The 23047-nt window shown below is 37.6% G+C and overlaps 1 protein-coding gene across 7 annotated transcripts in view; it reads left to right on the top strand.

Moving 5' to 3' along the window:
• Nucleotides 1-23047, top strand: part of CNKSR2 (connector enhancer of kinase suppressor of Ras 2) — a 235770-nt gene that overhangs the window by 97313 nt on the left and 115410 nt on the right. For 5 of the 7 annotated variants that reach the window (XM_076356473.1, XM_076356460.1, XM_076356455.1 and 2 more), the window contains exons 6-8: nucleotides 3275-3394; nucleotides 10017-10076; nucleotides 14856-14924. In XM_076356473.1, the coding sequence (XP_076212588.1) occupies nucleotides 3275-3394; nucleotides 10017-10076; nucleotides 14856-14924 (249 nt within the window). The remainder of the gene's footprint in view (nucleotides 1-3274; nucleotides 3395-10016; nucleotides 10077-14855; nucleotides 14925-23047) is intronic. The other 2 variants (XM_076356466.1, XM_076356481.1) reach the window with 2 other exon arrangements.

Here is a 23047-nt window from a genome sequence, read left to right as displayed (position 1 = left end):
AATAGCAGTGAGCCTTAAATTCAAAATCCTCCTACAGCAAACATCCTTTCCCCTCCAAAGGAAAGGACAGTTCTCACAAGCAAAGCAAAACACGTTTTAATGAAATGATTTTGCTGGACAGAACTATTCCATAATTACTAAGCAGACGATGTTGTGATTAGGTCTCATTATCCGGAGTGGCTGTTTCTTGAGAAACTCTCTTTATGGGTGCAGTTAGTTCATGGCATGTTGTCTTAGTGAATCACTCAGGGCTGCTAGTGCTCTATTAGAAGAAAAAGAGCTAATTCTGTTGGTCAGAAAATGAGAGAAGTAATTCAAGAACTTTCGTTTTCACTTTTCTGTACCTTCCATTTTCTTTTGCTGTTTCCAGTCACCTCTGGTACTAATACATGGTAATAAATCTGATAACATTTAATGAAGCTTTAAAAGTTCTCTGTCTTTAACATTTGTCTTCACCCTGGTCAGATCTGGGTACTCATGAAGGGGAAAAGATTTTATAATAATGAAGCAGAGTTTTGCCCCTAAATATCATTTTTCTAGGAAGGAAGACAGTTATGTATGCATCCCCACATGTTGAATGAGTGTTTACATTTTGGAAAGGTCATAGAATTTGAAGCCTCAATCTGAAAGAGCATCCTCTAATCATAGGGTCTTCTCTAGGGACTTTGCTGTGACTCATTTATTGTGCTTAGAATCGGCACGGTATTGTGCTGTTGGACGGCGGTATGAATATCTAAGATGGAGAGCAAGCCGCAAGACTCGAAAGACAATAATCTTTTAGAAATGCATAGAAGCATATGGCAGATTTTCTTATCGTAGTAACTTGGTGATTTTGGCATCCAAATTCCCAGAGCTCCTCTTGGGGAATATTCACACCACCTTGTTTTAGGATTGCAACCAATATAACCATATTGGAATGCTGATCTCCATAGGCTTACTGTATAGACTGTCTGTACCCGTCTCACAGAGCGGCAGGGAGAGAGCAGCTGCTCCAGGGAGCTATTTAATGCATCTCAGCTTAGGCTTCTGTTCCATACCACATCTTGGACTTGCCTTACTCCTTTCCTTTCCCCATCATCTGTCAAGGCAGCTGAGGACATTTTTTAATGAGGAGCCACATCTGTGAACTTGAAATGGCATACCTTGTGTTAGGTGGTAGGAACACTCCTGTGCGTTTTGGCATCTCTCTGCAATGCAACAGTTGGGAATAAGAGAAAAAAATCATAAATGAATTCATTGTAAGTAGAAGTTTCTCTGAAACTGCTAAGGACCCCATAAATTTAGTAGTTTTAGAAGAGATTAATAGGAAGAATAGGTGGGACAATGCAAGTCTAAAGATATATGAAAAATTCAGTTTTCATCACCAGAGAATGATTTATAATGTAGGTCTCTTCACTTTGCATGTGGAGAGCTGTGTTCTGTAATTTTCTAAAAGTAATTTTTCAATAATTGTCAGTGCAGTTACAAGAGAGAGGAAAATACAAATAACATGCCAGCATTGTATCAAAAACCCCAAACAAACAGGAAATCTAAGTTTTCATTTTTATTATGGAATTTTATATCATTTTTACTTTTTTAAAATGTCAGCTCAAAGAAATTTTCACGTATCCAAAAAGCCATAAAAAAACAATCTTGCAATAAAGTTCACTTTTTCACTTTTTCCTAATTTAGGTAAAGCAGAAAGCGTTCTTAACCCCATTTTATATATTTCTTGACTTCCTTTTTTCAGTAATGATCCTGCATCATGAAATACAGATAAAGCAGAAGGGGTAGGGTGTGTGTGTGTGTGTGTCTCTGCTTGAAGTTAATATTATCTCTGGAAGAAGGTCATGTTGGTAATATGAATTTTGTTATATTTTCCTTTTGATTCTGATTTGTTTATTCATTCTGAAACATTATCGTTCAATAGAATAAGCCATCTATATACAAAGCTAAACTTGCAATAATTGAAATTGGAGATAATTTATAGAGGAGAAAAATAATTTAAAGAGGAGAAAATCCCAATGTAATGGTCTGTAACAGGATTAAGATTTCACTGTCACTTAAGTTTTTTTACTTTCCTTTTTACATAAGATATTTGTAGTTTGGCATTTGGAATTGTAATGGTGATTTGGCAAGGAGGTTATATCCAGTTTTATATTATTTTTCATAGCATTGTTGTAGATATTTTTTACTTTAAGAAGTACGCTTTGCAATCTTGGAAGAGTGGTTGGTGCAGCAGTTGTGTGCAGTTGTGTTTTAGTCATTTGAGGAGACTGGCTAGCTTTCATCTTTTGAATTTGAGAGCAGTTAAGCTAGTTCTTAATTGATTTTGGAGGTACCACAGTTTTGGGACCAGAAGAATGTCCTAATCCCTGAATTTGTTGACAAAACACGTGTTTGGAAACCTGAACCAAGAAATCAGTTTTAGTTGCTGAAAGGGGACTTCATGGAAAACATGGAAACTCTCAAAAGTCACTTGCTTACAGAAATATGAGAGAATGATAGGAAAAAATCACAGCTTCCCTGCTTCTTAGAAGAGGGCGTTCAGGCAGCGAGAGATGAGGAGATACACAGTACCCGTTTGACAGTCCCAGCCTTTTTAGAAACTTTTTTATTTCTATCTTGCTGCAAAGAGGCTGCCAAAGATAACAGGTTTAAGAATTATCCCATCGTGAAGTGGTTATTCATTGTAATCTTCATGCCTGCAATAGTAACTCATGCTTGGCAGCAGCAGAACATGAGAAACTCAGTCCAAAGTCAATTAGCATGTTTTATTAGTATAGAATAAACTTCAGAGTTAATGGGAGTTACCTGTCATCGTTAAGAGCCTGATTTTCATCTGTGCTGAGCATCTGCACGTTCAACTGAAATTAGCGGGGTTTGGGGGCACATAATGTCTTTGCAAAAGATGTGGGCAGAGAGGGGGGTTGGAGCTCACCACGTGCTCCCTGCATGCCTGAGCACAGCTCAGAGGCAGGGCACCTAACCCTGAGAGCGCATGGGAGCAGCTCATGCAGTCCCTTGTTCTCCCTACTCAGATGCAAAAGCATTTGCCTCTTGTTCTTCCCTGGTCTGACACTGTGTCAGTTCGGGGTCATCACAGAAAATGGATTTTGTATTGTGCTGCTGACTGAGGCCTTTCCCCCTCCTCTTTCATTCCCTCTGCCTTGTCGATTCAGAAATGTGATTTAATACGTACTTTAAAAATGCAGTGGTTTAAGTTGTAGGTTGATATGCAAATAGTTAGCAATGGTATGCTTATTGTGACATTTTATTTTTTTCTCTTTCCTAGTGTAAAACTCTCTCTGGCGTCTGTGATCACATTATCTCGCTCTCTTCTGATCCGCTGGTTTCCCAGTCTGCTCATCTTGAAGTGATCCAGCTTACAAATATCAAGCCAAGTGAAGGGCTGGTAAGAAGTACGCAGTTAATCAAACCCATCAACCAGGATGAGAAAGTGAAGTTTTTAAAATAAGTTGTGTATATGGAAAGGAATAGGACACTTGAGCCTTTTTTATTTTAAAGTTTGAAAATAGTTTGATTTCTCATGCTAGTTTGGTTTCTCATGCAGCTGGGCCAACAGGGAAGTATTTTGTAAGGCTGACCGATGTATGCAAATAGTTTAGTGAACAGGAAGAAATGAGCGAGAAGTTCTTGCCGTTTATACCAGCTTCTGAAAAATGGTTCAGATTGTTCTAGGATCTTGAAGTCTGAAGGGATTTAAATTACTAAGATCAACTCAACCAAGAAGTTTGCGTGGGCTTATGCACAAAACCTGTCAAATTCTGGAATATGCTTCATAGTATCTCTGGGATATAAAGCTATTTTATAAGTTATTCAAGGGCTGTATAGCACTGCTGAGAAGTAGCTTATTGAATTTTATTGCAAGAACTCTGCATGCTTAATCAGGTGCTTTTAAAGGCTCAGTGCAGCCATCCCACGTTTGTTGTTCAAGAGTTGACCACTGATCTTTTGTTTACTCAAGTATCCAACACCTACTGCATGGAATAAACCAACACTGATAACAATTACAGCTCTACAACTTTACATCACTAATAATATCTTGTCCCACAATCCTTGGAGGTAGTAGAAGGTGATCAGAATACAGTTAACCATTTTTTGCCTAATGAAATAGCTTTTGCAGCTTCTGACCAAGTTTATTCTCGTTCCATTTTCTTGATTAAGAAGGACTACTGCTGTGCTCTTTGCAGCAGGTTTTTGAAGTTGTTTGGATGGTGTAGTTTTGGGGAGTATTTTGGTTTGTGGGTTGGTTGTTGTTGGGTTTTGGTTTGGTTTGGTTTTTTGATAAATTTGGTATGTCAAGGTATTTAGAGCAATTATACACTACATTAATTTTCCACTCTTTCGGCAAATCACAATTAAAATATGAGCAAAACCCCAAACATTTGGATGAGTAAATATTGCCCAATCCTTTGTTTTAGTCTGCTATTTGTTTTCCCTTCCTGGCCTTCTTTTTTATCTCTGAGTCCATTTCAAACTAGTCCTCCAGGATTTCAGCTTTTCACGGATTCTCTCCTCCCTCTCTTTCTCCTGTAATTTTATCTCTTTCACCAGCTCACTGCAGTCAACCTTTCAAAATCCTATCTTCTGCTGTGATGAAGAAATGTTTTTCCCCTTTGTCTCAACCAGCGTTTTTTTGGAGTTCTGTCCATTTTTATCTGAGCTCTTCCTTATTTTCCTTTGTGTCTTGTGACTGGTTTTTTTCCCCCCCCTCATTTAAGTCTTTCTGTAGGGTGGTGTCAACCCCCAGTGACTGAAAAATGTTGAGCAGTATTTTTGTAAATAAGAATGTGTTTCATGGGTCTGTTCCTGCTGGGTAGCTGATCAGATAGAGAACCTCTTTCCCCTCTGTGCCTCTGTTTTATACCCTCTGTCTGTCTTGTCTGTTTAAACTGGAAGCTCTTAAGGCAGGGTTTTTTCTTTTAATATGTATTTGTGAACCAGCTGAACTTCATGCTGACTGAGGACTACCATGTCATTGTCATAAAAATTATTATATGTATTTTTTAAAAATGGAAATACCAGCTGCGCAGTATACAAGCCTTAGAAGGATACAGTGCTATTTTGATATGGTCATTTTTTTTCCCCCTTCATCCTTGCCTGTATGCCACTATTTTGTTGCCTCTGTATTGTGCTGTGTCCTCTAGATTGTGAGCTCTCCAGAGCAGGAGCTAAGGATGACATATTTGCGCTGGGAGGGTAAATATCATACCTTTCAGTTTGTTACAGTGTCAGTCTTACTAACAGATCATCTTTGTCACGTTGCTCTTGGTGCTTTGTATGAAAGCTTTGCTTTTGGGTTGTTGGGCTTTTTTGTTTGTTTTCTAAACTAAATCTTTCAATTAAGATACAGCAAATGCATATCAGTACCGCCCTGTTGAGTGCTAAGTGTGTCAGTTTAAGAACTGATGGTGGAGCTTGGAGCTGTGAATATCCTCTGCACATCAGGAGCACTTGGATGAATGTGAAGCTTGATAACTTCTGGACCTTCTTCCAGGATTTGTGCGACGATGGAGGTGGAAAAATGGATTATTGTCAACTTTCTTGTAGATTTTTGACCTACGTGATAGTTCTGTGCTGACTATACCAATCACTAAATAAAATCTTCTATAAAGATGGAAAGACTTCAAGTAGAAGGAAAAGGACGAGGATGGCTGCTAACTGGGAAGATTTTTTTGTCACTTAGCATAAACAGAATATCTAACATGTCTCAAATTTAATATCTGAGAAGCTAAAGTAGATCAGGGAGAGAAAAAGGAAAGGAGAAGAGAAGGAAATAAGAAGTTAGGAAAACAATGCTATTTCCCTAAACTCATATGGTAACTACGAGACGGAGTTGAGAAAATGGTTGGAGTTTTTACAACTTAAAACACTTTGGAGCACTATCAGGATGTTTTTATCAGCACAAATAGTTCCTTGACTGTGTTTGACCTCTTTTTTGTGTGGAAACATAAGTATCAGTCAGAGATAAATGTAAATTGTCAGACTAATACCTTAATGCAGAAGGAAAAGGTAATTGTGTTACAGGGTTTACAATGTCATACAGATATTAAAACTAGTCAACACCTATCAGGAAAACAGACCTGGCAAGCCAAAAATGTTGTTAGGGTGTGATGTGGGGAAACTCTTGTGTACTGGGTAAAACAACGTTATGAGTGGGTGGGTTTTGGTATTGCTTTTTTTTTTCTCTTCTTTTTTTTTCTTTCCTTTATCCCTGGTTTGTTGCCCAGGTGTGGTTATGTGACTGGCTGCATACATGTGTTCTCCAGTGAGTGTTGCTGCAGGAAGAGATACAGCCTGCAGTGGTTGTGAAGTAAGGGTGAAAAGGGAGTTGTCAGAGTAGAAAATTCTTCTAAAAAGCTCTGAAATGGATTAATGTGGTCAGCTTTGCAATCACCAGCATGCTCCCATGAGTAATCACTTCACTTTTTTTTTTCGCTTTTTTTGAGAACTTGGAAGTTGTTTTATCTGTATCATTAAGCAGAATTTAATTTTGTGTGTTTTTACACTATTGATGTTCTAGAAAGAGACAAAACTGATTAGCTTAGGTCGTAGCTTTTGCCAGGAAACAGACTTAAAAATATTACTGCTTGACTGAAAACAGTGAGTGTATTTAGTAAAGAAGCATAATACTGTATGCCTTTTGTTAGACAAAAAGCAGGTAACCAAGTTATAGCTACCACTTTTCCTTGGGAAGTTTTATCTTCCACAGACCCTTTCTATTTTATTTTTTTTTAATATAGAACAAAATATCAGAGAACTGTGCCAAGGGTTAATCCTGAATTTCAATTTTTCCTGTTCATATTATCATTTTAATCCTAGCCAGTTCAGGTACTATGAACTAGCCAGCTATTCACCTAGCTTGCTAGATTCAGAAATGCAAAGGTGAATACACCATAACATGAGACTGACTGTTCTGGGTTCCTCTTTGCCTGCTGAAGCAAACACAAAATGAGTCTGTCGTGAAAAAGCACTCATAAAATACAAGTTGTAGATACAGCAGAGTGTGGCAGCTGGTTAAAGGTGCACTGCTGGCTGCCTGGCTAGAAAGTATTTTCCAGGAATCTAGTGTACTACTGTTCCTAATATTTCCCTGAGTTATTTGGCTTGAAATATTGGAGGAACTGGGAAAAAATTATGAACAGGGTTCTGAGAACTGTTTGGGGTTAAAAAGGCATGTGCAACTTTGGGGGACTCCATTAAGATGATGTCACAGTGAACGAGTAAGAATTCAGTTATGTGTGTGATAAAATGGAACTAGTATCTTCTTTTCTTTTCCATCCAGCATTGCGTAAAATATGTTAAAAGTATATCAGATTTGGTTTTCATTCTTTAAAAAATAGAAAGGAAAAAAAAAAAGAAAAAACGTACAAGGTCTCTTTTCTAACCCTGAACTGAATAATATTTTGCACCAAGATAAAATGTATGGTTTAAAATTAGACTTCTACCCATAACTGATCAGGAAGGACAATTAGTGATGTAATGCATGTAAGCATGAGTTACCCGATCTTTAGTCTAGGCATAAATTTGTTCTTGATTCCTAGGATGGTTACCTTATGGTTATTTTAATCATATTAATTATCTTTCCTTTTATTTGACCTAACTGATTCTCATAGATTCATAGGGACCGTGGCGTTATCTTTGGATACCTAAGATGTGCATCTGCCAATTTGTTTCAGTACAAATGAACAGCACACGCACTAATCTCCCCTGTTTTCTTGATCACTAAAAGTACTGTTGATACTGTGCAGCCGCAAGGAGGCAGAGAGGGGAAAACTTGTAAATGTCTATAGTTTTCTTATTTCCATTCCAGATCAAACAATAAGCCAGAAACATTCTCTTTTCTGTATCATTTCCTGTATATTGTTCACTTAAGACAAGGCATGGAGGAACGTGGGTGAAAGGGTAGCTCATCTTTCTGTTGCAAAATGTTACCTCTCCCTGTTTAAAAGCTGCTTTATAAACAGAATTATGTTGGCTCTTGCAAAATTAATGTGGCATAGTACTAGTGTAACATTTATTAATTTTGCACGTGGAATGAAAATAATCTTTTTTCTTCCGCAGCTTCCCTCTTTCCTCTCTTTCCCAATGTGTGCAAAATCTTGATCTTAGCCTTTAAAGAAAATTCTGCAAAAATTCTTTCTCCTCTTTTGCTTCTTCAAAGTCTTTAAATTTCTAGAAAAGACTAGATTAGATGTGAATTGCACTCTGCCACGATAGCATACTTGGATGACCTTACTCTCCTTCAGAATAATGCTTTGCACAAAACTAAACACTGTGTAACCATTAAGCGTGAGACTTTATCCTCTGCTTTCACCCTGACGTTTTATGTTGAAAGCAGTAACTCGCTGTCAATAAAAACAAAGATGTGACTTTCTTCAGAAATTGCTCTGTGTGGGGACCTGACTCATAGTTCCTGCCACCATGAAGTCACTGTGATTTCAGCTCTTGCCATGTCACAGGGTGTATGGTCAGGTCACTTACATCCAGATCCTGAGAGGGATTTAGGCCCTGGTTTTTGTTGGTTTGGGGTAGGTATGGGTACCAAATAACAGATACCAATTTATCTCAGCCTCTTGTATGGCTCATTATCCTGTCTGTAAAATGTGTGTTTCCCTACCTCACAGGGGTGTTGTGAGGATAAATGTATAAGAAATTGCCACTCTATATTTGAGATAACTGAATGAAGCAGGAAACTACGGGCATGGACCCTATCAGTGGAAAAATTGCTGAAGGTGCATAGAGGAGCTGGAAGTTGAAGAATGATGCTAGAGGCTTCCTATCTGTGTAGTAATGAGCAGATTCTTGCTTTGTTCTCTTCTAGCTGTGACAGCCCAACATGACAACTGGATTTGATGCCATTACTGCTACATATTGTGCAGAGCAAAATAAGAGTTTAGTTTTGAGCCCCCTCTCCTGAGAAACTCGTAAAGTCCCTTTTTTTTTTCTGGGGATATCAACTACTTTGTTAAGTGGGGGGTACTTCCTTGTCCCCACTACCAAAATGTCTGTGAGTTCTGGTCCCAAATTAGATTAATCCAACCTGATATGTCTTCTTTGCCTCTTTACCATACTTAATCACAAGTGAGTGCACCCTGTTCCTCAGCTAGGAACAGACTTCTTTGTGGGACTCTGATTAAAAGGAGAAAAAGTAGGTTATGGAGATAATGTTTACTCAAGTGATCAATATTTACCTGCTTTCTATGAACCGTTTGGGGGAAAGAAGATTCCTCAGTTGTTGTTGAATGCTCAGTGTATGCCAGTTAGCTCTCCTTTTTCCTTCTCTCACTGTCTTAGTGGATGCTGTTAAAATGTTTGAATTATGACTTGATGAAAAGTCTGAGACACTGTCTCAGGCTACCCATGCAGGAACTTCTGTCTGTTCATAAGCTATCCCTCTTTTTCCATATAGTTTTGAAAGAAGTGGGATAGCTAACAAAGTTGACGTTTAAGTTTTCATCGTTGAGTTTTATAGCTGACCTGTTCACTGAGATGAGTGAGGCTATTGGAAAGTCTTAGAGCCATTTTGCAGGCGCACTTCAGAGCATTGGTTATCAGTGTGAAAGTTATGTTTGCAGCATTGCCTACCAGAGACTCCGGATCTTTTAAAGTCTTCTGTAGCTTCCAAAGCAAAATGGAAGTATTGATCATCCTAAGGCAATTTGTAATTCTGTTTTTTTTGTAATCAGGTGTTGTTATATTTGTAGATGAAGGAGTATATGAAAAAAACTGGGGAGTATTTATGGAGATGACTGTGGTAAAAATTTTAGTTTGCTATTGCTAATTAGGGCCAGAATCATTTGGGCTGTTGTTCTCGAAGTGTATCAGAAAGCACTTTCCTATCCAGAGACAAATTCCTCATGGCATATATTAAAAGTACACAAATCTTAAAGAAAAAAGAAAAGAAAGAAAAAAAAAAAAGGCTTTTCTTTTAGACGTATGCAAATTATGTTTGGATGGTGATGGTTTGTGAAACACTTTAAAAATTCTTTCCCATGATGTCTTTTTCTTAGGGTATGTACATTAAATCAACATATGATGGTCTCCATGTAATTACTGGAACAACAGAAAATGTAAGTATTGTTAATACTGTATGTTCAGGCCTGGAAGCCTTTTTGACCTTACCTGTGGTTTATGCTTTCCCTTTGCTATAGACTACATTTTGCTTGCAAAAGTGTGCTAGTTGGCTGTTGAGGACCTATGGCATGTTGGACAGCAGAAACGCTTGTGCTTGTTTACCTCAGAATGGAAAGAGTTGTTCCCAGTTGAGGGCCAGGGGAATCAGTTTTGATTTGTTCTTGCAAGACACCTAAAATGCTACAGAAGATAGGAAGTAGCTGTCTTGGAGTTACCTTGCTCTGTGAATAAAAGATAAATGTCTTTATTATGTATAGGCTGATATGCTGGAGTTTGCTGCAGTATTAGACAAACAGCTTTTATATTTTCCATCTCTCAAGCTTTATTTTGTAATAAATAAATGCATGGAAATGAGGACATCCTTTCACATTGACAAATAACCATATATTTCTGCATGAACTTCTGAGTAATGCTTACAGAAAGGAACACTTATTACCAGTGTACTAATTCTCACTGAAGGTATTAAACAGCAAGCAAAACGTAATAGACTACTTTTCAACTGCCTTTGAAATACAACCTCCTTTCCCTGTACACCATATTTAGAGAACTGGCTGTCTGTTAGGAAGTGAGCAAAATTATCATTTTGGGGGGAAAGGCTTCTATCCATAATCTTCAATGAACATGGAACAAGCCACTAAATAACACTGAACTGTTCCATAATGGTTTAGGCAATTCCTTTCAAAGATTTTGATGGCATTTTCTTAAAATGAAGCTGTCAGAAATGTTTGTTTTACCCTGCTACTGTGTCATACTGTGGAAAGTGCAAACTACCTACATGGTATTTACAGCTGCTGCCTTCAATCTGCAGTGAGGTTCTGTTAACATCTCAATAAAATAGGAATATTATTTTCATCCCTTCATAGGAACTGCAATCTGATAGACTTTCTTCTTTCTTTTTTCTTCTGCTGCGGGCGAGATATCCATGAGTTATACCCAATAGATAATATCTGTTGTAGAACTTCTGTGAAGGCCACCTGTCTCAGAATAAGGAAAACATAAGGAATTTCAACCTTGAAATCAAAATTCTAGGGAGTCAGACCTACAGCTACAGATATCATCTGTGAAATTAGCAAAACCAACCGAAAACAACAGAGCTGTAGTTGAGCTTAATCTAGAAAACATATGAAAGAAAGAGGATGGTTTTTACAGTTGAACTTCTCTCAGATTAAAAAAGGGAACCGTTTCTCTCCATGACTTAGTAATATGGGATTTAATTTCCCAGAGGCAAAGATAAAAATAAAATCTTAATGCATTCCCTCAAAACTCTTATCTTTTGTGATTCATGGATATAATTTAAAGCCACATCAGGAAGCTTCAGTCGTGATGACTTTTCTGCTTTCGTTACTGACTCTTTCACTCACTGTAGCACCCTGGAGGTGCTCACAGCAGACCGAGGAACTGCAGTCTGCTATCTAGGGAAAAACCTGTTGTGTGTTAGAGCGTTTGTGAAAATGAGTAACACCTTAGAGGAAGTAAGGTGTCTCCTGCTTTTAAACACACAGTTGCTAGCTGCTTGCTTTAACAAACAAACAAACAAAGGTATGATTCTGATAGATGGGAGGAGAAACATCTAAGCAGCATGGCCAGAGCAAGGTCATGATGGTGCAGGTGTGATCTGATCTGTTGATGTTGACATGTTTACTATTTGTGATACAATTTAACTTCTAGGAAACAGTAAGAATCCAAATTCTCTTCCCTTTGAACAAAATTTTGTGTCCGCCTTCTTTCCAATTCTGCTCTTCCAAGTGAGATATTGGCACAACTTCTTGTCTGACACTTTCCTGAAAGATCACAGAGAAGCAGTTGTCTTTTTAATAAACACAGTAGCATGGCAGTGCTAGCCGCATTAGTGTAACGTAGTAGTTTTTGTAACCACAGTTCTGTTTTTTCTGTTTGCCATTCGTGGTGTTTGATGTCCAGCTACAAAGCCCATTAGAGTTTGGGTCTTGCTGTTCAGCATTAGGAGTCATCTCTCCGAACACATCAGCCCTGCAGTTCAAAGCAGCTGAGCTCTGAAACTTGAACTGTGAGAGAAACGGGTTCCTCACAGGTCACTGCCCCATAAGAGCTTCTCTCTGGTGGTCCTGTAGCATTAGAGCAAGCTGAGCTTTCTGGTTCACGTCTTCTCTCTTTTGTTTGGAAGTAACAAATCTAAAGGGTGTATTGGTCCAGCAAGAGATTACAGCTTTCTTGTTGAGTAGTCCTTTTAGACCATGTTGGAGAGATTCTTTTAATTCACAAAACAAATGTATTCTTCAAATAAGGCCATTTTGTAATTTGGTTTTCCAATAGAAAATAGTATTTTCTACAGTAGTAGCATGTGGTGCATCTCCAACAGGAATGTAACTGTGAAGGGGGTGCTCCCAGTATCCCCACTTCCTGTGCACTGGTTGAGTTCGCAGGTTGCTCTTAGATCTCAGGGAAGAGAGGCCTTTCAGAAGAAATAACACGAAAATCTCCACTCTGGGCATGCAACAAATGTGCTCCAGGGGGTCTAAACTGGTCTTTCAGACAGTGTGGGTATACTGGGGGAATGGGACAAAGACAACATTTAACCTAAAGGACAAAACTAAATCTATTCTGAAGAATGAATCCTAAGCAGATTCTGAATACCTTGTATGGTATCGATGTGTGAGCCTCAGTGACAGGTACTTCCATCTGTTGTTCAACTCCCTGTTGGACCGGATTACCAGCTAATGAAGATATAGCTGTGATGTGACACACTTTGTTCCTCCTAGTAGGACCTCTTGAATGGATGTTTTGCTTAATGATCAGCATATACATCTAAAAAAAGGAGGAGTTTATCAATTCTCCTCTGTTTTCCTTAAATAGTGATGATGAAAGATACTATTTCTTTACAGCAAGGTCTGTATTCTTTACTTGGGAGGAAAAAGCGGTAAGGAACAAGAGTTGCAACCTCTTCATGGGACCACAGCCTTGAGACTCCTGTATAAATGATTTTTACCTCACTTTGCAGTATGTTTGAGGCATAATTGCAATAAGTTTTTTTAAAGTAGACTTTTCCAGTTTGAAGATTCTCAGACCATATTTACTGGCTTGGCAAACTGCTACACAAAATACCTGTTTTGTCAAGATTTAAGCTGCAAGTGCTGAAGTCAATACAGGAGAAAGTTTGTATCGTAATACAGTCCTGTAGAGTTCAAGGGTGATGACACAAGATTCACTTGCATTGACATTTTGAAAGTCTTAGGTGTAACTACATCTAAGCTAAAATAGCAGCATTACATAGGAGGATTATAAGATTGTTAGAGGTATGAATGAGTAAGTGTGAGTAGTGAAATGGCAGGCAGAAGATAGATCGTTAGAACATAATCACCAGTGTTAAAATTTTTCCCAAAGTCACTCAGCCAACATCTTTAATGCTGAAATAGTGCCAAAAAGTCAAGGCTACTGTTCTTCATGTAAGTAAAATTACACTTTTACCAGCCCAGCTTGATTTAGGATGTTCTGAGCAATGTCTCCTAGGACTGAGTCATGATTGACCCTTCTTTCAGCCTCATGTTGCTCTTGGATATCTTCCATTTAAATACTGTCCTTAACTTAGGTAATGAATTATGTGGAATTGTACTAGAAAGTCATGGCATAGCTATGGGACATATATTTTGAATGGGAATGTGGTACATAGGTTATTATAAACAGTCCACATTTAAGGCCTGGAGCATATTCTCTAGACAACCTGTTACCTCACCTGAGAATGAATTTAATTTCATTCCTTTCTGTAAAATTCATAGTAGCTTTTCGGAAACCTGCTCCTGAGCAACTCGGTTTTTTTCAAACTGTCGGTCTCACCTTCTACCTTTAACTTGATTAAGTGCCTTCATAGGCTGGCAGCCACGGTATTGAGAGAAAAATCAAAGTGTTGTCACTCTATGAAAAGCTGAAGGAACTTATTTTCCTCTAAAGATAGGGGTATTCCCCTCAGAAAATGGTTGTTCTACTGTAAATACAGAAGGCAGAAGAAGGGAAAGTATTGGGGGGATGTTGCTTTATGGGGGAGGGTTGGGTTTTTTTGCTGTGGGGTTTTTAGTTTGGATTTTTTTTTTTGTTGGGGTGGTTTTTTGAGGCAAAAGCAAAGAAGAAAGCTACTTTGCTTTTTGAAAGTGTGATCTTTGTAGGATTTTGATGCTGGTTGCATTTCTTTCACCCTAATAATGACCCAGAAACTAAGTTACCATGTAACTTATATGATCTTCCTAGCTGGTACCTAACCTAATCCTCTCTCCTTGTATACTCTTTGAGGAACAGTACTTTACTGAAGTTCTCTGCAACATATTGAAACATTGTAGAATAAAAAGGTGATGTTGTAGAATTTGTTCATGACGAATTGCCAATTAGTCTTGATAGGTTCAAAATTAAGCCAAAGTTTGGCTTTCAAGCCTTAAGAGATGTCAGGCAGATTAAAGCACTCTTGACAGAATGAAATTTAAAAAAAATCCTTAGGACTCGGTTATCCATTAATAAAAAAATATTCATACTTTTCTTAACATTTGATTGTATTGTGTACAATAGTACAGATTATTTTTCTCCAACAACAATGAATTGATTTACTAAATATTTCTTTAATTCTTTATTCCACAGTAGAATGTCATTATCAATCTAACCTGATTTACACAACTTAGCAATCATACTGCTGAAAGAGAGATGATGACCAGTAAGAACTGTATTCTTTATCATCTCTTTTATTTTAAATTCAGTCACCTGCAGATCGGTGCAAGAAAATCCATGCTGGGGATGAAGTGATTCAAGTTAACCACCAAACTGTGGTATGTATAACTATGTTCTGTGTCAATTGGAGATAGAGGTGCCATGGCACATCAGCATGTGTAGAGAAGAAATGTGTAGAAAAATGTGTTTTTATAAATCAGTATTTATTCTAACATCTAAATTTTCCTTTTCTCTTCTGAAACCGCATAGTTCTTAAGTTCTTAAGTTAAGCCCCGATCCTCTGAGTATCACTGGAGATATCAAGTTAGGCTAAATAGCTGTGGCTTGGGAGATATGTTAGGGTGTTTTCTGCTTACCCATGCTCTATTAATGAACAGTTGGTTTTAGTGTAGTAGAAGGTTTGGGTTGAAGGGATGCAGGGAGTTGGAACTGCTGTGCCCTTGTGGGTTTAAGATCAAGGTTACTTCCTGGAAGCTGGAAAACTTACTACTTTCCAAACCTACTGGAATGTGTAGAACATGGTTTTCGAGAACAAAAGCACGTAAAATTCCCATAGTGTGCCTAGGGTGTTTAGCTTAATTTAAATACAGATTTTTGAACTTGGAAGGTTAAGATGAAACAAATCTTTCAGATATGATAGGCAAGAAAACTAATACCATGCAAATTGCTCTTTGTGTGAACAGATGCATGTTAGTTCCTGGTGATTTTATTTAGGATTGGTGAACTGTTAAAATAAAATTACCTTTTCTAAGGTAAGGCTTGGTAAGAGAAAAGAGCAGACTGTCAGTATAGAAAGCAACTATTCTTTTTCCAAAGTATAAGGTTTCTTAAGAGTAGTGAAAGTTAATATATGGTATTAATTGCATGTGCCCTTGCAAGCAATTTAACTGACAAAAAAATACCCTAGGTCACCATTATTAATACAGCAGTTGTTTGTTAAAAGTGTGTTTTGTCATTCCCCATGGGGTTCCACTTCTAGCTTTAGGCCATTGTTCATCATGTCAGGTCCTCTGCACAAATTAGTGTAATATTTCAGTATACCCTCCAGCTAAGTTTGATATCAAATATACTGTACATACGTGGAACTTAACTGATGAGAAGCTATCTTTGGAGCTATGCAATGTAATTTGATAAACCTAAGCAGATCAGGGTGAATTTTAATACTTTTTTTGGCCATATAGATTCTTTATAAGTATTGTATGCCATGATTGCTTACATGTACAGTTGATGACTAATTTCTTTATTTTTCTGCACTAAGAAAGCTTATGACATCAATTTAATATGAAAAACATTTTAGAACGTTATTGTTTTGGCTATCAAAATGTATACACATCTGAAGAAGCACATCAACAAGCATTCAGTCCTTATACTAGCTAGTTTTTCCAACAAATTCTGATGGTGCTATATAGCAAAGTTGCCTTGTCAACTTGAAGATTTCCGACCAACTAAGTATTTATTCTAGTTTTATTGGCACATCTGCACTGCATTTATTTGATGGAAAGATCAGATTCTTACTCCTAACACTGATAATAAAAACCTTTTGACAAGCCTTAAGATGAGCTTTCTTACCTAGTTGGATGGAATTTTGAATGTAGGATTTGGGTGTTTTGGCTTTTGCATCAGTGAAGCTAGGTCTTTTGAGATGTACAGAAAAAAGAGTTGATTGTAGTTCTGGGAAAAAGGACCATAGGGAGCTAAGACAAACAATTTAATTTTCCAGCAGTAACATTTAGTGTAGAGGATATGTATAGTAATAGACTAAATCACACATTTACATATGCTCTTGCTTTGTTGTATAAACAATATAATTAAAATAATTGGCATCTTTGATGTTGTATACAAGTAACCTCCTTGTATTTTAATGTTGCCTTTCCACAACGAGAGTCAGCTAGCATTCTCTTAGAAATGTGATAGCACCTCCCATGTTACCTTTACAAATGTGCACTTCATTCACTTTCCAATTTGTAGAGCCCAAATATTCGATCTTTTCTATAGGTATTGCTGCATTTTTTTATCTTTCTATTTCTTTTGGCAAGAACCTAAGTCAGTCCTTTTGTACTCTGGTCCCTGTCATAAGGAATTTACTGTTCAGTTCTAGGAATCTGTTTTTCTGGGGAGAAGAGGTATTCTTATTTACAGTGATTCTTACTTAGGAGATAAAGAATTCTGAAGATACTACATTTTGTCTTTTCTGTTTATTGAATTTTTTCACACTTCATATACTGCTCAGCAGTTGAAAACACAAGATCTGTTTTTCAGCTTGCTCCTTGTAACTTGTCATACATTATCACTCATATTGACTGTAGAAAGAACTATGACTAAATTTTTTAAAGATGTAACTCTAAAACTGTAGGGAAGTGTTGTTCACATGTAACTGTTGTTTAGGTGCTGTCTTGTAACTGGAGAATGAAAATCTTAAAAAAATCTAACTTTAAATTTAAATTTATTTTAGAGTTAAAACTTTTTTTCTGTATTTTCTTCAATTATTTCAGTGTATTCTGTTTGTCAAAATGAAGTTAATCTCTGGCTTTCAGTACTATATCTTTCAAAGAATGAATATAAATATGGGGAAGAGAAATTCCACACAATTATTTTAAAAATCCAACTTGTTAGCTAACACTTTTTATAGGAATCACATTTTAATAATTATGAAAAGGCTGTTCTTTCAGAAAGCCCACTGGCTTTCAAATAAGCAGCATGACAAAGTAGGAGAATAGTTAAGTGACTTATATTGAATTTTATTATACATGTCCTAATACTGGGTGTCAAATAGTTTTAAATTCTCTATTGACATCCTCTGTTTGCTTGTAGTGATGCTTAATCTTCATAGTATTTCGTTTGGCAGTGAAATCAAAGGATTTCAAGTGATTGCCCTGATCTTATGCTATGTTGATGGAAAACGTGTAACAGGATGTATTTCACTTGTTGCTGGCAGGATGTCTGGAATGTAAATATCTTCTGAATTTTTGAAATAAAAAAATAATAAGATTAAGCCTGAAGTCAGTGAAATGTTAGTGTTCAGAAAATTGTCCTTTAAATTGTGGTTTATTGAGGTTAGATAGCTATGTGAATCTTCTGTGTCAGTTTTGCCTTACAGAATAGAATTTTTTTAAAATAGTTCTGTAACTAAGAGGCATGACTCCCCCATTAAAACTCAAAGGTTTTAGGCACTGTCTTCCCTTAAACTTCTCTGTAAATTCCATCCTTAATCTCCTCTAAAAGCCTGTCTGTTTAAAATATTTCCAATGTAAACAAAAAAAAGTCGTTCAGGCGATTCAGAATTTGCACTGTACTGCAGTGCTTATGTTTCTGCCCATATATAATTCAAGAGTGTATTTTGCCTCAAGATAGTCCTCCTTTTAACCGAGAGTGCAGGAAACGATATTATTGCTTATATGAATTATTACTGTTCTTTCTGGTTGCATGAGTGATAAAGCTGTAGAGAAAATACTCCAAGCAGAAAACAGGATGGTATAGACTCAGGATGATGTAGGATTCTTGAATAGCAGGCTATTCTTGTGTAATCTCCTGTGCATAGCTTCTTTATTTTGGAGGCATTTTTGGCACATTGCATATACTTGTAATAGAAGTATGATATGACTTACGGATTTAATACAAGTATGATATGACATGTGATAGACATGTGGATTCCCAAAATTTGCATTTGTTAGCTAAAACTCATCAGAACATATGTAAATATAGATGACGGAAAAAATATGTTTAATTTGGCAAAATAGGCGAATATGGTCAGTTATTGATCTGTTTCATGTAGAAGCTGGTATGTTTAATGTCTTTAACACCTATTAGTTACAGTTGAAATTGGATTTTTTGGAATCATGTAGTATGTAGATAACACCTCGCTTTTATATGGCATGTTCCTTACTGTGGAAACTCCTGTGGGCTCTTGTGGGCCAAGCCAAGTCCACAGAAGTTAGTTGCTGGAATTCTTTTTGTATTTATAATACAAAAATTTTGAGGAGAATTTGCTAAAAATCCTCTGAAACACGATGGATACATTTACAAGACAGTACCTTGCTTTTCTGCAAGGGTAGACACTTAAGAAGGGTATGATACCTTTCTAGATCCTTACCCTAACTTAATCTTTGCTTAGAAAAAGTAAGGAACAGGTTGTTAAGATTCACTGTACAATTGGTGAGAAGAGTTCAACTTCCACAGAACCTCTCAGGGTTTGTGGGGAGCTGGCAAATTCCAGCTGATAGGAAATGCTGAACTTGGGGTGCACATGAATCTCTGGACTGTATGCATCCAAAACGGAGTTTGCAGTGGATGTCTTCTTATTTTGGGAAAAACAAAACAAAACACCTATAAGTAGAAAAATGATGTTGCAAATATTTGTTTATTCAGTTTTTCAGTTTCTTTTATGTCAGTTTAGCAGGATCTGTTTCAGATCCAAGCTAGGTTTTTTGAACACAGATATTTCATTTAAGGCCTTATTAACTTGGCTTTGAAGGAAACGGTATTTCTAAAGACGCTCAGTGGAAGTGGGCTGGAAGAGTGTAAGGGAGGGGACAGCAGTGTCAGTACAAGATTTTGACGTTAGATGTTTGACACCTTATACGACAACTTCTACTAACAATATATTTCATTTAAAATACTACTTTTATTCTCTTATGATGCTTGACTTGAACAACGAAACAGTGCAGCAAGATCATAAAAGTTCAAAAGAAATATGCCCCGCGCTCAGCTTCCTTCTGTTACTGTCATGCATGTGCTTTTATGGAAGAGGAAACAGAGTAATAGCTCCCAAATGATGATTTTAATCCTTTCCAAATCCTTGGGCTTCCTCTATTTATAATGGTTTGATAAATGTTAACATGAATATTTAATTTTAAAGGTAGGTGGGATTTACATCTAAAAGCTTTTTAGGTCTACTCAGAAGTGTTAATGGAAGTCTTTATGGAAGTAACCTAGTTCCCTGCAGGGCTCAGTCCTGAACTCTCTGTGGTTTGTCAGGATATGAGGACCGTACTTTGATTTTGGCAAATGTAGTCTGTCCTCCAAATTCCCTCTCAGAATTTTAGTTTAATTCTTTATTCTTTCTTTACAGTCTCCATAAGTATTGCGTAATACTGATAAAGGAACTTAATTGTCATGATCCTCTCAACAGCAAAAACCTTTTTGTGAATTTGCAATTCCCTTTAGCATGGAATTTGTGTTGAGATTATATGGTGTTATTTATGATCTCTTTTCTACACAGATGTGCAAATACACACAGAAATATATTATTTTATACCCCATATGTCAGGGAAGTGTGATATTGCAGAAATGAAATGTGTGAGGGAAGATGATCTTTTGTTTCCCCATGGTGAGTGCAAATGTTTTTACATGAGTATAAATGAAAAAGAGAAACAATTTGACAAATTTGACAAATGCAGATGAATTATGTTGTGCTTTCCAAGAAATATTCTCCAGGGAGAAAGGATTCTCAGGTACTCTGAAGAGGAGGTAGGAGTCAGTCTTATAAGGAGTTAGGAAAGTGCGCATGTGTGTGTATGTAGATAGATTTCATTTTAGTTTTCCACAAATTTTTTTCCAATGAAGTAAATATTTGGGAAAATAAAATTAATGGAGGTCATTGGCAGCAGCTCCACGGATAGAGTATCTCTGCTTTGAGAACTGCCCCACTCGGATTTGGAGTTCGGAGTTTGAATGGGCAAGGACTCCTGCCATTTCTGCAGCACAAATGCTGGATGGTCTTGTCCATGGAATCTGTTTTCCATTGATCCCTGGGGCTTGTTCAAAGTTGATGTGTGAAACACACACCACTTTGATGAGCACAGGCTCATTTTTATGTAAATAGCATGCTGTGTCAGGGTGGACATCCACTTGCACTTCTAACTCTGGCACAACAAATCAGCTAACAAACAAGTCATTGTCACATTTGCGTTAGACAGAGCAGCATAAGCTTGGCCAGCCCACGCTGCTTCATGTTTCTGCCAAACTTTAAATAATTTCCCTTTGTTCATTCCACATGAAATTTTCACATTAACTACACACCTGTGTCACCAGCCAGTGGAATTAGTTCAGTTGCAGCAGAAAGCCACACTGTGCTGCCTTTCAGCAGCTACCTGTCTCCTAGGTGATAACAGAGCTGAACTATATGAGTGCTTCTACCTTACTTTAAAGTCAACCTGCTTGGCTTAGCTGAAAGCATTAAACCCGGTTGACTGTGCCCCAAAATGGAAAGGGAACACTGGCAGGGTCACTCATAAGTCACAAGTGGTTGTGGAAATTGCTCCTTACTCCCTCAGCCTTTGTGAGTGGCAGGTTTGGTCCTGTGACCTGGGCACCAACATCCCACTACAGAGCACCTGATCCCGACCCTCTGCTGCAGTTACGGTGCACTACAGTACTTGAAGAATATCTACTGAGCATGTTAAGCCTCATCTGTGGGATTGGTACACTATTGATGGACCTGTGTAACGGTCAAGCTCCGAGAGGCTCAGATTACTATAGGAGACCTTTGGGGAAGTAATAGAAGAAATTGGTGCAACGGGAGATGCCCATCCTCTCATACAACTGCGATGTGGGTTCAGTGGCCATACACCGTATTTCTAGAAGTATTCTCTGCCAGCTGATTGCAGTCTTGGTCCCCTGTCACCATTTGCTGTATCCCACAGCTCACTCAAAAACATAGATTTCTTTCTGTCCTGGCTGTACCCCATGTCATGGTTTAACCCCAGTCGGCAACCAAGCACCACACAGCCGCTCGCTCACCCTCCCCGCCCCCAGTTGGGATGACAGAGAGAATTGGAAGGGCAAAAGTAAGAAAACTCATGGGTTGAGATAAGAGCAGCTTAATAATTGAAATAAAAAATAAAATAGTAATATAATAAATTGTAATGAAAAGGAAAACAACAAAAAAAAGAGAAGAAGAAAACCCAGGAAAAACAAGTAATGCAACCACTCACTACCTGCCGACCGATGCCCAGTCAGTCCCCGAGCAGTGACGACTGCCCCCCGGCCAACTCCCCCCAACTTATATACTGAGCATGACATCACATGGTATCCTTTTGGCCAGTTTGGGTCAGCTGTCCTGGCTGTGCCCCCTCCCAGCTTCTTGTGCACCTCCTTGCTGGCAGAGCATGGGAAGCTGAAGAGTCCTTGACTTAGTATAAGCACTGCTCAGCAACAACTAAAACGTGGGTGTCTTATCACATTATTCTTATGCTAAATCCAAAACACAGCACTATGCCAGCTACTAGGAGGAAAATTAACTCTATCCCAGCTGGAACCAGGACACCCCAGAATGTGCAACTCTATTATTATTGAGTCCTGGTAATTTACTCATGTGATTAGATGAACATATATCAATAACCATTCAGCAGACTATTGAGTTTTTCCATTATTTTTCTTTGGAAAAAAAGGCGTTCTTTTGTAATTGATGACATAGACTGGTCTGTACGGCACTGACTACAGTTTGGGAATATGCACCTGGGCTGACTTTGAAGGCATCAGTGTCTCTGTTAGAAGCAGTGTAATTGTAGTAAGAATTCTGCTGCAGTACCAGTTGACTTTTTGTATAGATGTTACTGATAGGCCTTCATAGTTTCACCACTGGCAATAGCTGAGTTAGTGAGTCTGTAGCCGAATCAAGTATTTTTATACAAGCTATACTTACAACCACAGTCCTGAGGATGTATCTGCTAAGAATGGCTGCAGTATTTTGTGGAGTGTTCTTGTGGTCTAATTGTTAAATTCATCTTTCTGCGCAGAACTTGCTGGGCGACTATGCATTTTAATTAATTTATTTTGTACAGTTGTTCTATGCTTTGGTTTTCTTCCCATATGATAGTGTTTCTATTAAAAAAAAGCCCTCTAAGAGGTGCTGTAAATGATATTAATATTTCCAACAGAAATACTGAATGACAATGTGCTGCTAAACACTTCATGCATATATTCCTGATAAGAATTATGTTCATACTCTCATAGTAGTTGCTATTGTCTACTAATCTTGGTACAATTTTTATTTGCAGGCAATTTAAATTACAATGTTAACAATGTGTTCTTGATAGTGAGAATAGTGTAAATTCTGCAGTTAAAATAATTCTTTCAAAATTTCCTAGACTCTGATGTATGAAATATATGATTAGAGCATATGTTTTATGCCCAGGTAGCAGATAATAAGTAGAATTAGAACTGGTGAGGCTGCACCTTGAATTTTATGTTCAGTTTTGGGCCCCTCACTACAAGAAGGATG

The sequence above is a fragment of the Aptenodytes patagonicus genome, chromosome 1 (genome assembly GCF_965638725.1).
Source record: "Aptenodytes patagonicus chromosome 1, bAptPat1.pri.cur, whole genome shotgun sequence".
Taxonomy (NCBI): Eukaryota; Metazoa; Chordata; class Aves; order Sphenisciformes; family Spheniscidae; genus Aptenodytes; species Aptenodytes patagonicus.
The sequence above is the reverse complement of the archived record's forward strand: the minus strand, read 5'-3'. Positions and strand labels throughout refer to the sequence as shown.